The sequence below is a fragment of the Schistocerca americana genome, chromosome 4 (assembly GCF_021461395.2).
Source record: "Schistocerca americana isolate TAMUIC-IGC-003095 chromosome 4, iqSchAmer2.1, whole genome shotgun sequence".
Lineage (NCBI taxonomy): Eukaryota > Metazoa > Arthropoda > Insecta > Orthoptera > Acrididae > Schistocerca > Schistocerca americana.
The window spans coordinates 199,216,971-199,231,956 of NC_060122.1; the positions used below are offsets into that span (position 1 = coordinate 199,216,971).

The 14,986-nt window shown below is 41.3% G+C and overlaps 1 protein-coding gene across 1 annotated transcript in view; it reads right to left on the minus strand.

Annotated features, from left to right (window-relative positions):
• Positions 1-1,029: 1,029 nt before the first annotated feature.
• Positions 1,030-14,986, minus strand: part of LOC124612756 (diphosphomevalonate decarboxylase) — a 76,117-nt gene continuing 62,160 nt past the window's right edge. The window contains exons 10-11 of the mRNA XM_047141149.1: positions 2,708-2,881; positions 1,030-1,228 (exon numbers count right to left, since the gene is read on the minus strand). Of these exons, the coding sequence (XP_046997105.1) occupies positions 2,729-2,881 (153 nt within the window). The 3' untranslated portion in view covers positions 1,030-1,228; positions 2,708-2,728. The remainder of the gene's footprint in view (positions 1,229-2,707; positions 2,882-14,986) is intronic.

Below are 14,986 nucleotides of genomic sequence, written 5' to 3' on the forward strand. Positions count from 1 at the left end.
ATTCCCAGAACTTGTGGCGGCCCTGAAATTAAGGGTGAACACATTAAATTTCCTTATTGTGAAGCCATAGGAAAGTTTCTGTATTGATCCTGTAAAACTAGACAAGATTGTGGATTCACACTCAATTATGAGATCTCCTTCACAGAAGACCAAACGGAAAGGTATTGCCAAAACATCAAAAGCACTCTGAGATATCTACAGGATTTCAAGAATTATGGTCTTTTCTGTAAGAAGAAAAATGACATTGTTCATTTAAATGTCTACTGTAATGCTGATTGTGCACAAATGTAAGAGACAGGAAGAGTACAAATGCTTATATTATTCTTTATGATGGTGCTTACATTATTTGGTATTACAAAAAACAAAATGTAATAATTACTTCATCAACTCGAGCAGAATGCACCAAAGAAATAAAACATGTCAAGACTCTACTACAAGAGCTCTCCACAAGAGAAATCAAGACCATTCTCCATGAAGATAAAGTGTTACCCAGTTGATCAAATCAGAACATATAGATGAAATGAACATACATTTGAAATTGCTCTATGTTACTGAGCAACACAGAGAAGATTTGTCCGGGATAAAGTACTGCAACACAGATGAACAATCCGTAGACGTACTTAGCAAAGCTCTTCAAAGTTCTACGTTAGAGAAATGTAGAAATGCTATTATAAGTCAATTATCATAACTTCTTTTTTTAGAAAAAATTGAGTGGTAACTGTTTATTAAGAGAGTGAGTAAAAATGCAAAACTTATGCTTTAGATTTAATGACAAAAAACATTGTATTTTAAGGGGTGATGTTAAAAGCATTGAAGAGTTGGTAACCAGAATAAGAAGTATAATGTGAGGTATCTGTGGCCTATGTTGTATGAAGATGGCAATGAGGTAACTGTTCAATCAGAGTGCATATTGTAATACTCATAATAAAGTGAACACATGAAAGTGAAAACACAACAAATTATTTTATGAGTGCTCAGAACACAATAAGTAGAATTGTTATAATTTTTTAGAAACATTTATTGATGCAATGATAGTACATAAGTTCATTAAAGATGTGCTTGTTTTTTTGGTGCTATTTAAACTCACTGTCAACCAAACTCTTATCACTATATTCATTTAAGGCCATGTTTAGTAGTGTGTTTTGCACCACAATTTCCATTCAAAAGTTATTAAACAGTACTGTTCTTGTTGAAAGTATTGTTTAACACAAATAATCTCAAGTGGCATCTGAAAAGTAAAATAAAATCCGATAAACCAGATATGCTAAAACAGGAAAAAACATTATCTTAAAGAATTGTTGTCACAATGGCACTGCATACTGAAAAATATGTATTTGGGATGTAAACAAATTAGATCCAAATTGTTCAGCATTACAAAATTTTGCAAATATATTGCCTTTTTAAATCAATAAAACAGTGGGGCCACAGAACTGGAGATTACAAGTTTTATTTAACTCTGAACTGAATTCAATAGCTGAAGAGTCCTCATATCTGGTTAAAGTAATGCTCAGTGAAAGATATGATGGTTTGATTGAAAATATCCCTAAGCTGTTATTTATAAACATAAAGAACTATGCAGACACACACATGAAATACAAGATACAACAGAATTTTGACAAGAAATCATGTTGCACTGAAAATATATGGATAGGAAGCCATATTCAGATATCAGAGCAGACAACTGTTCAGAATAAAAAGTTTTGTTACAACATCTGTGAATGAACTGCTACTGACATATTGTAAGCCAGTTCTGTTGTTATCCATGACATAAATAAAATACCATGATGACCTAATTATATTATTTCCAGCAATTTGCTTGTCATATTTGTAGCTATGGCTAATTTCCAAGGAGAAAGTTACAAACCTCATTTGCTAGTAGGTACATATTATTTTCCTTGTGGTGTGATGGCCTGACAGATATACAACCTAAATAATTGCAAAGATGGAGGGTAATTAGGTGTCATAACTGAATACACTGACAGAATGGAAATCTAATAATTAACATGGTAAAAGATCATACACATCCTGCATGTCATCACACACACAAAAATCATACCAGGCACTATGTTACACAAATAAACGACAATTGCATTCTGAGAATACCTGGATTAATTACAGATTCAGAAAAATTATGTCACTGCCCCCTGCCCCCCCCCCCCCCCAACCCCAAACATTAAGTTAAACATGTTACATCTCATCAGTTTAATGAAGCTCTAAATAACCTGGGATGAGGCCAAAATTCAGACATTACCAGAAAAATCTCAAATGCTGGACAAAATGAAAGATCGCACGTGCGCGCGCACACACACACACACACACACACACACACACACACACACACACACACACACACCTTGAGTTATGGGAACTATTTATCCACTGTGGAACAGAATCATCCCACAGAATGAGAGAAAATTCATATCCTTTCCTTTTCCAGTTGATCATCCAATAGAAATAAGGATATGAGAATACATAAAGAGCTCTAATCAGGAGGAAGCTTGAGTGTAAACTGTGACTTCATATGATAACAAAGTGAAATACATTTAAAATTTATACCAGCGCTAAAATGTGCCATGGCTGTCACTTTTGAATCAGTATATAGAAGGTTTGAGGTAATTTACATAATGCTTTGTTTACTGAGCTTAGAAATAACAGTACAACTGATAGTACTATCAGTTGTAGATTCGTGTCTCATATTTAATCATACTTTGATTCCTTCATTGTTTCTTCATACGACCAGGTTCTTTGGTACTCCAGACTCTGTCAAGAGATGCTCATTCTGACTCTTCAGTTCCTTTGGTCCATTTCCAAGACGCGTGTGGATTATATATTTTAATGACCCTTCCATTTGTTGTTCCATACCAAAAGCAGCTTGCATTTCCTGAAATATTCAGTGATATCAGTCTAAGCCGATTTAGTTAAACATAGCAGAAATAACACAATGGAAACTTGGTTTCTTCCAAAGAATGTAATGAACATTACATATTTGTGTGAAAAAAGAAAATCTCCAAGTAATCATTTTGAAATAAAATTCAGGCAATTAATTAATCTGATCAAAATGTCTATTAGCCAAACCTCCCTTTCTGAGCCATTGCTCCAGTTTTAATAATTTTGTGCATAGTATATCAAGTTGATCGCTATTATATTAAATAATAATGGTTCTCAAATAACCAGAGAAGAGATGTGGACACTTTCTTACAAACATATATTGTCTGCGCATTTTCGATGTAAATGTCTAAACTGTGTTTCAAATTTAAAACTGACAACCTCTTCACAAACATTATGAGAGTTTGTCAAAATTTACAACTTAAGTTGAACTTACTTGCACCATTCTTGGAAACAAACCACTTGAGACTGCATTACAACAGCCAGCCACAAAACGAGAATGAATCTTGCACTTATTCAGTCCATAGTTGAGACTGTCAGTGAATACAAGAGAATTAGTTACTGAGCAATGGAAAGTCCAGGACAGAATAACAACAATATGGAAAGAAGACAGACACAATGAAAGGAATGCTAGAAATATTTAAGCTTTTGGACAAAGTACTTCTTCAGGAGGAGAACTCTAACACATTCACACTCACAAGCATTCTGTCTTTGGGCACTAAGGCCAGCCTGAGACAGTGTCGGAGCATTAACCAGCTGGAGTGGGTGGTGGGGGTAGGGAGGAAGTATGGGGTGGGGAGGGGGAGGGATAGCATGATAGGGGTGGGGGAGATGCTAGTACTGCCTGTGGGAGCATGCATGGACATGGTTAAGGACAGGACAGGGGTGCTGGATACTGCATCGATAGGCTGTACTGCTGGGACAGAGGGGGGAGAAGCAGAGAAGAGGAAAGGAAGGACTTGCAGGTACATTGTTGGGATAGAACATGTGTGTACTGTTATAAGAGCAGGGAAGGGGACAGACAAATGGAGGACTGAGACCAGCAAAGGTTGAGGCCAGGAGGGTTATCAAAACAAAGGTTATATTGTAAAGAGAGTTCCCACCAGCACAATTCAGAACAGCTGGCTTTAGTGCAAAGAAGCCAGATGGCATAGGCTGTGAAGCAGTTGTTAAAGTGATTGACAGGGTAAGAGATGCCAGTGACAGGATTTGAGTGGGTGGTAGTATTAGGATATATGGGACCAGTCTTGCATCTGGGCATCTTGCAGGGATATGAGACATGAGATAAAGGGTTTGTAGCAGGGATGGCGTAGGGATGGACAAATATATTGCTTTGGTTGCGTAGGCAGCAGAATACTGTTGGGGGATGGGAGGGGAGGATGTTCCTCATTTCAGGTCAGGATGAGAGATAATTGATACACTGATGGAGAAACCTATTCAGTTGGTCCAGTCTGAAAAGAGTGTTTCTTTGTGGCCAGATTGTGGTTATGAAAGGGGGAGGGGGGGGGGGGTGACTGTGATAAAAGGCACAAGAGATATGTTTCTGGACAAGGTTGGGAGGGTAATTTTGGTCTGCAAAGACCTCAGTAGACTCTTGGAATATTTGGAGAGGGAATGCTCGTCACTACATATGTGATGAGCACTGGTGGCTAAGCTGCATGGAAGGAACTTGTTGATGTGGAAAGGATGGCAGAAGTCGAGATTGAGGTATTTTTGACGGGTAATAGGGTTGTTGTGAACGGAGCTAAGGATGTAGCCATATTTGAGATGGAAGTCAACTTCAAGGAAGGTGGCTTGTTGGACAGGAGACCAGTTGAAGTGCATGGGGAAAAAGTTGTTGAGGTTGTGAAGCAATATGGATAGGGTGCCCTTACCCTTGGTCCAGAACATGAAAATGTCATCACTGAAGAGGTTAGCTTACATTAATGCCCACTGCTGTAACACCGGTTTGTTTGAGGTAATGCCTTTAAAAGAGAGGTAATTATGCCTGAGGATATAGTTGGTCATGGTGACCAGGAAAGAGGTTGTAGGTTTGGAGGCAGTCAGGCATTGTGAAAGGTAGTGTTGATCCACAAGGACAGAGATTTTCTCAATGGAGCATACTGTGTGGTTGGGTATGTAGAAGTTAGAAGTGCAGGGAGCAATTCAGGTGAGGTGACAGACTCAGTGGAGAAATTCAAGGATGGACTTAGGGATTTTAGAGAGGACAAAAGATCCTGCTGGATTTTTAGAATCAGGTCACTGTGGGAGGTCTTGTACATGGACTTGCCTGACAGCTGGCAGAGATCTTTCACCAGATAATCCCTGCTGTTCATCAACACAGTGGCTGTTTGTTGGCAGCTATGATTAGAAGGCTGGGATCAGTTTGTAGGTCATCGATTGCAGTCCTTTCTGTGAATGTGAGGATTCATTTCCATGTTGAGGGATTTGGGGGATGATGGTGAGGCAAGGTCTGAGGCCAGGAAATTCTGAAAAGTTAAGAGAGGGTAATTTAGAGCCAATGGATGGAGAAGTACTCTGAGTCAGGCTGGGATCAACAGTGGTTTTAAACTGGATCTGATTGGTGGGTTAAGTGACAAAAAAATGCTTCCACTCCAGGGTGCAGGGAGAAGGAGAGGAGATCTTTAACAAGCCCAGCATGACTGAATCTCAAAATGGGGCAAAAGCTAAGACATTTGGAAAGGATGAATACTGCAGCTGTTGAACAGGAGTGGACATGATGTGATTTGAAATGAAGGGAATTAACTGTCTTCTGTTGATTCCCTATTTGCTGTATCATCACCATTACCTGCCAATTGTCTGCTCACTTGACTGTGGTAAAATTGGGCTTTCTCATGTCTAACAGAGGTTCTGTTAGCTTAATGAAAACTTACTAATTCAGAGTGACAGGGGAATGCTACAGACCAGCAGACAGACATATCTGGTATACAAATTAGATATATTCACCATGACAAAACATTTGAAATTAGAGGTAGCCTGTTACATATAATAAAAGATCAATTTCCTCATGATTAACAAAATAACCTGGCTCAGAAATTTCTTGCTATAGGTCAAGACAAATCAATAAAATATAACTGAACACAGGAATTAAAAATGAACAAAAGCCCACACAGGGAGCACAATCAGCTTACTGTGTCCACACAGAAAAACTCACCATGTCCATTGATGGAGATTCAAATGGGACTGTGGGAGATTGGGGGTGAGGATGACCACTGCTGGTAGATGTGAGCCATCTTATTATTTGTCAGGATGGGCTCAACCACCATTGGGGGCTTCCTGGGTTGATGGCTGGAGAGAAGGGGGTGACATTTTGGGCAGCTGTAGAGAAACAGATGGTGAACATAAACAATTCTTTATTAATTCATTCAACTTAGACAGCCATTCGGGTGTGCCCTCACCTGTGGTGCAGTTTAGTGTTGGCTCATAATATTAAGATTGTAGCAACAGGTGTAGTAGATGCCATGTGTGATGTACAGGCACAGCTAAGACGGCAGGGCGCTGCATTGGCACAGTCAGCACACCAAGAGTTAAGTTGGAATAGGTGGCCAAGCACTGGTTGCGGCCACACTGCAGCACGGGACAAGGCAGCAACATTATCTCACTTGGTGCAGGTAGCTGCATTGCCCAGAGTATAGCCCTGCACAAGAGGCTGGAGAGCACCGGTGAGTGCTGACAGACTCCAGTGGTGGTGGCTGATTCTGTCAAGGTGGCACCAAAGTAACGGCAGGACAGGACTGGCAGCTGGTTTATTATTATGTTGTGTCTCCAGATCTGTGTCAGTAGAATTCATGGAGATGACTGACAGACGGCATGGCCTGCCGTGCTGATCATGACCTACTCGGCTGACTTCACGGAAGAGACTGCATTTCTATGTCGCCACAGAAAAGCCTGGAACAGGGCCAGTGACCAACATCTGTCCATTCTCATGCAACAGTATGTCAAACTGCAGAAGCTTCCAGTGGAGCCTGATCAATACCCCAGGTCATTGGCAAGCAGAAGCAGCAGCTTTGGCTGAGTTGCTAATTGGCAGGGGTGTCGACCAGCAGTGGTCAAGGCTCAGTTCCCGGTGTTCTGTCCAGGGCAGTGTCTATTCTGTTACAACTCCTTCCCTCAGTCCCTGAATTTAGATTAAAAAGTTTCATTAACATATGCACTGATTCAGTTTCAACTATTTACATTTGATGTCCTCTACTTCACCCACAGTGACACTTGGCCCTTTGTCCTATTAGGAGCTATATCATTTCACATTGTGCGAGGGGAATGAGAATCAAGAAGACTTTCTAATACACTCCAGGCATTTCACACTGTCTCGAATGCTTTTTAGTGAAAAAAATATGAGCTTACCAAACATTAGACCAGATTTGCAACTGGATTCAAGATTTCCTTGCAAGTAGAACTCAAAATGTCATTCTTAATGGAACAAAATCAACAAATGTAAAGATGATATTGGGAGGGGGGGATACCCCAAGGAAGTGTGATAGGATCAATATACAATATATATAAATTATATCAGCGCTGGAAGCTATTTAAGACTTTTTGCAGATGATGTGGTTGTCTATAAGCAAATGCCAACGCCAGAAGACAGTATCAGAGAATGACCTACAGACAGTTGATGAATGGTGCAGGCTCTGGCAGTTGATTCTGAATGTAAATAAATGTGATATATTGTGCTTTCACAGCCAAATAAATACACTACTGTACAACTATGCTATTGATAACAAATTGCACAAATCAGTAACCATTGTAAAATGTCTTGAACTAACTATCCAGAATCATTCCATGTAGGCTTTCACGGCCGGCGTCTTTATCAGTAAACTCTTCCGGGCTAAGTTGCCGTGGTCGATCTGTAGAACTTCTTCTCCCTGACGTTTCGTTCTCAACTGCGGAGAACATCTTCCGAGGTGAGTCGACGACTGGCTGCTAGGAGCTGGGGCCGCCGCTTATATAGAGATCGTAGGGGGCGCCACCACACGTCACATGGCGTCGATGTGCAGCTATCTCTGGCTATCGTCTGTTCTCTCGATTGCAGGCAATCGATTGTCACGTGATTGATGCAACGTCGACCGCCATATCTTATCCAATTTTAATCCTTTTTCTTTACGATTAAAATTGTATTGATGTTTGTGGATTTCAATTGCCTCTCTATACATACGTGTATAATAGTGCGACGTCCTCGCTAGCACGCTTGTTTCACCAAATTTTATGTCGTGATCTCCATCCTTAAAAACATGTTCCGCTACTGCCGATTTGTCGATATGTCCCAAGCGACAGTTTCTTTTGTGCTCCGTCAACCGTGTATTGATGCTTCTTTTGGTAGTTCCTATGTAAACCCTGCCGCAACTACACGGAATTTTATACACCCCTGGGGTGGCTAGGGGGTGACGAGCATCTTTTGTTGATCTTAGGCATTCACTAGTTTTCTTAGTAGGTCTAAAAATGGTCTCTACCTGAAACTTGGCTAGTACTTTTCCAATGCGGTCCGTGATATTATGGATGAACGGAAGAAATACTTTTCCAGCTGATGGTTGTTGCTGTCTCCTATTTTTAGGTATTTTTCTATTTGGGTGAAGTGCTCGATTAATCTCGTTTTTTGTATAACCATTTTTCGCAAAGGCCATTCGTAAATGATTTAGTTCTTCTTGTAAGTAGCCTGGTTCACAAATATTATTGGCCCTATCCACTAGTGTTTTTATGACCCCCCTCTTTTGCCTAGGGTGGTGGTTTGAGTTCTTATGGAGGTAGCGATCGGTATGTGTACCTTTCCTGTAGACCTTGTGGCCTAAGGTCCCATCCGCCCGTTTGATAACTGATACATCCAAGAAGTTAAGTTGTCCATTCTTCTCCTTCTCCATAGTAAATTTAATCTTTGGGTTGATGCTATTTAAGTGTACCAGAAAATCATTCAAGTCTTCTTCCTCATGATTCCATATTACAAAGGTATCATCCACATACCGATACCACTTCGAGGGGCTTTTTTTGGCCGACTGCAATGCTTGATGTTCAAAATATTCCATGAATAAATTCGCAATCGCGGGACTTAGGGGACTTCCCATGGCTACCCCATCGATCTGTTCATAAAATTCACCATTATACTGAAAATAGGTTGAGGATAGACAGTGTTGGAACAAGGCTACTATATCAGTAGGGAACATATTGGCTATATGGGAGAGAGCTTCATCAACTGGAACCATCGTGAACAAAGACACTATATCAAAACTGACAAGTATGTCATTAGGACCGACAGTAATTTCCCTCAATTTCTCAATGAAGTGTAGAGAGTTTTTAATATGACTCTCAGTTTTGCCTATGTGAGGTTGTAACAAGGAGGCAAGGTGTCTGGCTAGTTCTTGGGTAGGAGCTCCAATTGCGCTGACTATTGGTCTCAAAGGAACATCAGGTTTATGTATCTTTGGTAATCCATATAATCTCGGAGGATAAGCCTCTGTTTCACAAAGATACTTTTTAACTTCTGTAGGAATTGAAGACTGTTTTATCAGACGCTTGGTGGCATTCAGCACATTCGTTGTGGGATCCTTTTTCAACTTCTTGTATGTGCTGGGTTCCAGGAGATCACTGATCTTCTTGTGATAATCCTCAGTATTCATTAAAACAGTAACATTTCCCTTGTCAGCGGCAACTATAATAACATTCTTGTCTGCATTGATCTCCCGCAATGCCTTCCTTTCCCCTTGAGACAGATTGCTGCTGGGTGGCTTAGCTTTGCGTAATATCCTGGAGGTTTCCATTCTAATTTCATCAGCAGAATATGATGGTAACTGACGAATTCCTGCCTCTATATTAGCAATAATGTCCTCCACAGGAATCTTGGATGGAGTTATTGCAAAATTCCCTCCTTTAGACAGAACAGAAAGTTCTTCCTCAGACAATTCTTTTTCCGATAAATTAATAACCGTTTGGGAATTGTTTGGAATCGCTGTTTCCTGTCGACCCTCTTGTAGACGATCAAACTTGTCCTTCTGCCTATTGGAAGACACTTCTGCACTAATCTCCATAGATCTAAATGTTAAACTGTCCACTTTGTTCCAATGACAAAACTGCATAGTATTGCTAATAAGTAAATGAAGATTTAGCAGTTGGCCATCACATACCACCAGTCCTCGTCGTGTCTGATGTATCCGCTCACGTAGTAATGCCAGTTCCATACGAGAATAAATACGGTTAGCTTGTGGCGAATGAAACATTCTTCTCACTTTTAAAAACTTGGGCACTATACCGGTATCACGACAGCGTAGCAGAAAAGTGAGTGAGCAAAGTTGTTGACCTTTCTTCTTGCGTAGGTTCTCCAGTCGTCGTACCCTAGTTGACATTTCCTCCCCGTAGAGGCGTCGAATCATTCCATGTAGGCTTTCACGGCCGGCGTCTTTATCAGTAAACTCTTCCGGGCTAAGTTGCCGTGGTCGATCTGTAGAACTTCTTCTCCCTGACGTTTCGTTCTCAACTGCGGAGAACATCTTCCGAGGTGAGTCGACGACTGGCTGCTAGGAGCTGGGGCCGCCGCTTATATAGAGATCGTAGGGGGCGCCACCACACGTCACATGGCGTCGATGTGCAGCTATCTCTGGCTATCGTCTGTTCTCTCGATTGCAGGCAATCGATTGTCACGTGATTGATGCAACGTCGACCGCCATATCTTATCCAATTTTAATCCTTCTTCTTTACGATTAAAATTGTATTGATGTTTGTGGATTTCAATTGCCTCTCTATACATACGTGTATAATAGTGCGACGTCCTCGCTAGCACGCTTGTTTCACCAAATTTTATGTCGTGATCTCCATCCTTAAAAACATGTTCCGCTACTGCCGATTTGTCGATATGTCCCAAGCGACAGTTTCTTTTGTGCTCCGTCAACCGTGTATTGATGCTTCTTTTGGTAGTTCCTATGTAAACCCTGCCGCAACTACACGGAGGACGTCGCACTATTATACACGTATGTATTGTTGTTGTTGTTGTGGTCTTCAGTCCTGAGACTGGTTTGATGCAGCTCTCCATGCTACTCTATCCTGTGCAAGCTTTTTCATCTCCCAGTACCTACTGCAACCTACATCCTTCTGAATCTGCTTAGTGTATTCATCTCTTGGTCTCCCTCTACGATTTTTACCCTCCACGCTGCCCTCCAATACTAAATTGGTGATCCCTTGATGCCTCAGAACATGTCCTACCAACCGATCCCTTCTTCTGGTCAAGTTGTGCCACAAACTTCTCTTCTCCCCAATCCTATTCAATACTTCCCCATTCGTTACGTGATCTACCCATCTAATCTTCAGCATTCTTCTGTAGCACCACATATCGAAAGCTTCTATTCTCTTCTTGTCCAAACTATTTATCGTCCATGTCTCACTTCCATACATGGCTACACTCCATACGAATACTTTCAGAAATGACTTCCTGACACTTAAATCAATACTGGATGTTAACAAATTTCTCTTCTTCAGAAACGCTTTCCTTGCCATTGCCAGCCTACATTTTATATCCTCTCTACTTCGACCATCATCAGTTATTTTGCTCCCCAAATAGCAAAACTCCTTTACTACTTTAAGTGTCTCATTTCCTAATCTAATACCCTCAACATCACCCGACTTAATTCGACTACATTCCATTATCTTCGTTTTGCTTTTGTTGATGTTCATCTTATATCCTCCCTTCAAGACACCATCCATTCCGTTCAACTGCTCTTCCAAGTCCTTTGCTGTCTCTGACAGAATTACAATGTCATCGGCGAACCTCAAAGTTTTTATTTCTTCTCCATGGACCTTAATACCTACTCCGAATTTTTCTTTTGTTTCCTTTACTGCTTGCTCAATATACAGATTGAACAACATCGGGGAGAGGCTACAACCCTGTCTTACTCCCTTCCCAACCACTGCTTCCCTTTCATGTCCCTCGACTCTTATAACTGCCATCTGGTTTCTGTACAAATTGTAAATAGTCTTTCGCTCCCTGTATTTTACCCCTGCCACCTTTAGAATTTGAAAGAGAGTATTCCAGTCAACATTGTCAAAAGCTTTCTCTAAGTCTACAAATGCTAGAAACGTAGGTTTGCCTTTCCTTAATCTTTCTTCTAAGATAAGTCGTAAGGTCAGTATTGCCTCACGTGTTCCAGTGTTTCTACGGAATCCAAACTGATCTTCCCCGAGGTTGGCTTCTACTAGTTTTTCCATTCGTCTGTAAAGAATTCGTGTTAGTATTTTGCAGCTGTGACTTATTAAGCTGATAGTTCGGTAATTTTCACATCTGTCAACACCTGCTTTCTTTGGGATTGGAATTATTATATTCTTCTTGAAGTCTGAGGGTATTTCGCCTGTTTCATACATCTTGCTCACCAGATGGTAGAGTTTTGTCAGGACTGGCTCTCCCACGGCCGTCAGTAGTTTCAATGGAATATTGTCTACTCCGGGGGCCTTGTTTCGACTCAGGTCTTTCAGTGCTCTGTCAAACTCTTCACGCAGTATCATATCTCCCATTTCATCTTCATCTACATCCTCTTCCATTTCCATAATATTGTCCTCAAGTACATCGCCCTTGTATAGACCCTCTATATACTCCTTCCACCTTTCTGCTTTCCCTTCTTTGCTTAGAACTGGGTTTCCATCTGAGCTCTTGATATTCATACAAGTCGTTCTCTTATCTCCAAAGGACTCTTTAATTTTCCTGTAGGCGGTATCTATCTTACCCCTAGTGAGACAGGCCTCTACATCCTTACATTTGTCCTCTAGCCATCCCTGCTTAGCCATTTTGCACTTCCTGTCGATCTCATTTTTGAGACGTTTGTATTCCTTTTTGCCTGTTTCACTTACTGCATTTTTATATTTTCTCCTTTCATCAATTAAATTCAATATTTCTTCTGTTACCCAAGGATTTCTACTAGCCCTCGTCTTTTTACCTACTTGATCCTCTGCTGCCTTCACTACTTCGTCCCTCAAAGCTACCCATTCTTCTTCTACTGTATTTATTTCCCCCATTCCTGTCAATTGCTCCCTTATGCTCTCCCTGAATCTCTGTACAACCTCTGGTTCTTTTAGTTTATCCAGGTCCCATCTCCTTAAATTCCCACCTTTTTGCAGTTTCTTCAGTTTTAATCTACAGGTCATAACCAATAGATTGTGGTCAGAGTCCACATCTGCCCCTGGAAATGTCTTACAATTTAAAACCTGGTTCCTAAATCTCTGTCTTACCATTATATAATCTATCTGATACCTTTTAGTATCTCCAGGGTTCTTCCATGTATACAACCTTCTTTCATGATTCTTAAACCAAGTGTTAGTTATGATTATGTTGTGCTCTGTGCAAAATTCGACCAGGCGGCTTCCTCTTTCATTTCTGTCCCCCAGTCCATATTCACCTACTATGTTTCCTTCTCTCCCTTTTCCTACACTCGAATTCCAGTCACCCATGACTATTAAATTTTCGTCTCCCTTCACAATCTGAATAATTTCTTTTATTTCATCATACATTTCTTCAATTTCTTCGTCACCTGCAGAGCTAGTTGGCATATAAACTTGTACTACTGTAGTAGGCGTGGGCTTCGTATCTATCTTGGCCACAATAATGCGTTCACTATGCTGTTTGTAGTAGCTTACCCGCATTCCTATTTTCCTATTCATTATTAAACCTACTCCTGCATTACCCCTATTTGATTTTGTGTTTATAACCCTGTAGTCACCTGACCAGAAGTCTTGTTCCTCCTGCCACCGAACTTCACTAATTCCCACTATATCTAACTTCAACCTATCCATTTCCCTTTTTAAATTTTCTAACCTACCTGCCCGATTAAGGGATCTGACATTCCACGCTCCGATCCGTAGAACGCCAGTTTTCTTTCTCCTGATAACGACATCCTCTTGAGTAGTCCCCGCCCGGAGATCCGAATGGGGGACTATTTTACCTCCGGAATATTTTACCCAAGAGGACGCCATCATCATGTAGTCATACAGTAAAGCTGCATGCCCTCGGGAAAAATTACGGCTGTAGTTTCCCCTTGCTTTCAGCCGTTCGCAGTACCAGCACAGCAAGGCCGTTTTGGTTATTGTTACAAGGCCAGATCAGTCAATCATCCAGACTGTTGCCCTTGCAACTACTGAAAAGGCTGCTGCCCCTCTTCAGGAACCACACGTTTGTCTGGCCTCTCAACAGATACCCCTCCGTTGTGGTTGCACCTACGGTACGGCTATCTGTATCGCTGAGGCACGCAAGCCTCCCCACCAACGGCAAGGTCCATGGTTCATGTATAGAGAGGCAATTGAAATCCACAAACATCAATACAATTTTAATCGTAAAGAAGAAGGATTAAAATTGGATAAGATATGGCGGTCGACGTTGCATCAATCACGTGACAATCGATTGCCTGCAATCGAGAGAACAGACGATAGCCAGAGATAGCTGCACATCGACGCCATGTGACGTGTGGTGGCGCCCCCTACGATCTCTATATAAGCGGCGGCCCCAGCTCCTAGCAGCCAGTCGTCGACTCACCTCGGAAGATGTTCTCCGCAGTTGAGAACGAAACGTCAGGGAGAAGAAGTTCTACAGATCGACCACGGCAACTTAGCCCGGAAGAGTTTACTGATAAAGACGCTGGCCGTGAAAGCCTACATGGAATGATTCGACGCCTCTACGGGGAGGAAATGTCAACTAGGGTACGACGACTGGAGAACCTACGCAAGAAGAAAGGTCAACAACTTTGCTCACTCACTTTTCTGCTACGCTGTCGTGATACCGGTATAGTGCCCAAGTTTTTAAAAGTGAGAAGAATGTTTCATTCGCCACAAGCTAACCGTATTTATTCTCGTATGGAACTGGCATTACTACGTGAGCGGATACATCAGACACGACGAGGACTGGCGGTATGTGATGGCCAACTGCTAAATCTTCATTTACTTATTAGCAATACTATGCAGTTTTGTCATTGGAACAAAGTGGACAGTTTAACATTTAGATCTATGGAGATTAGTGCAGAAGTGTCTTCCAATAGGCAGAAGGACAAGTTTGATCATCTACAAGAGGGTCGACAGGAAACAGCGATTCCAAACAATTCCCAAACGGTTATTAATTTATCGGAAAAAGAATTGTCTAAGGAAGAAC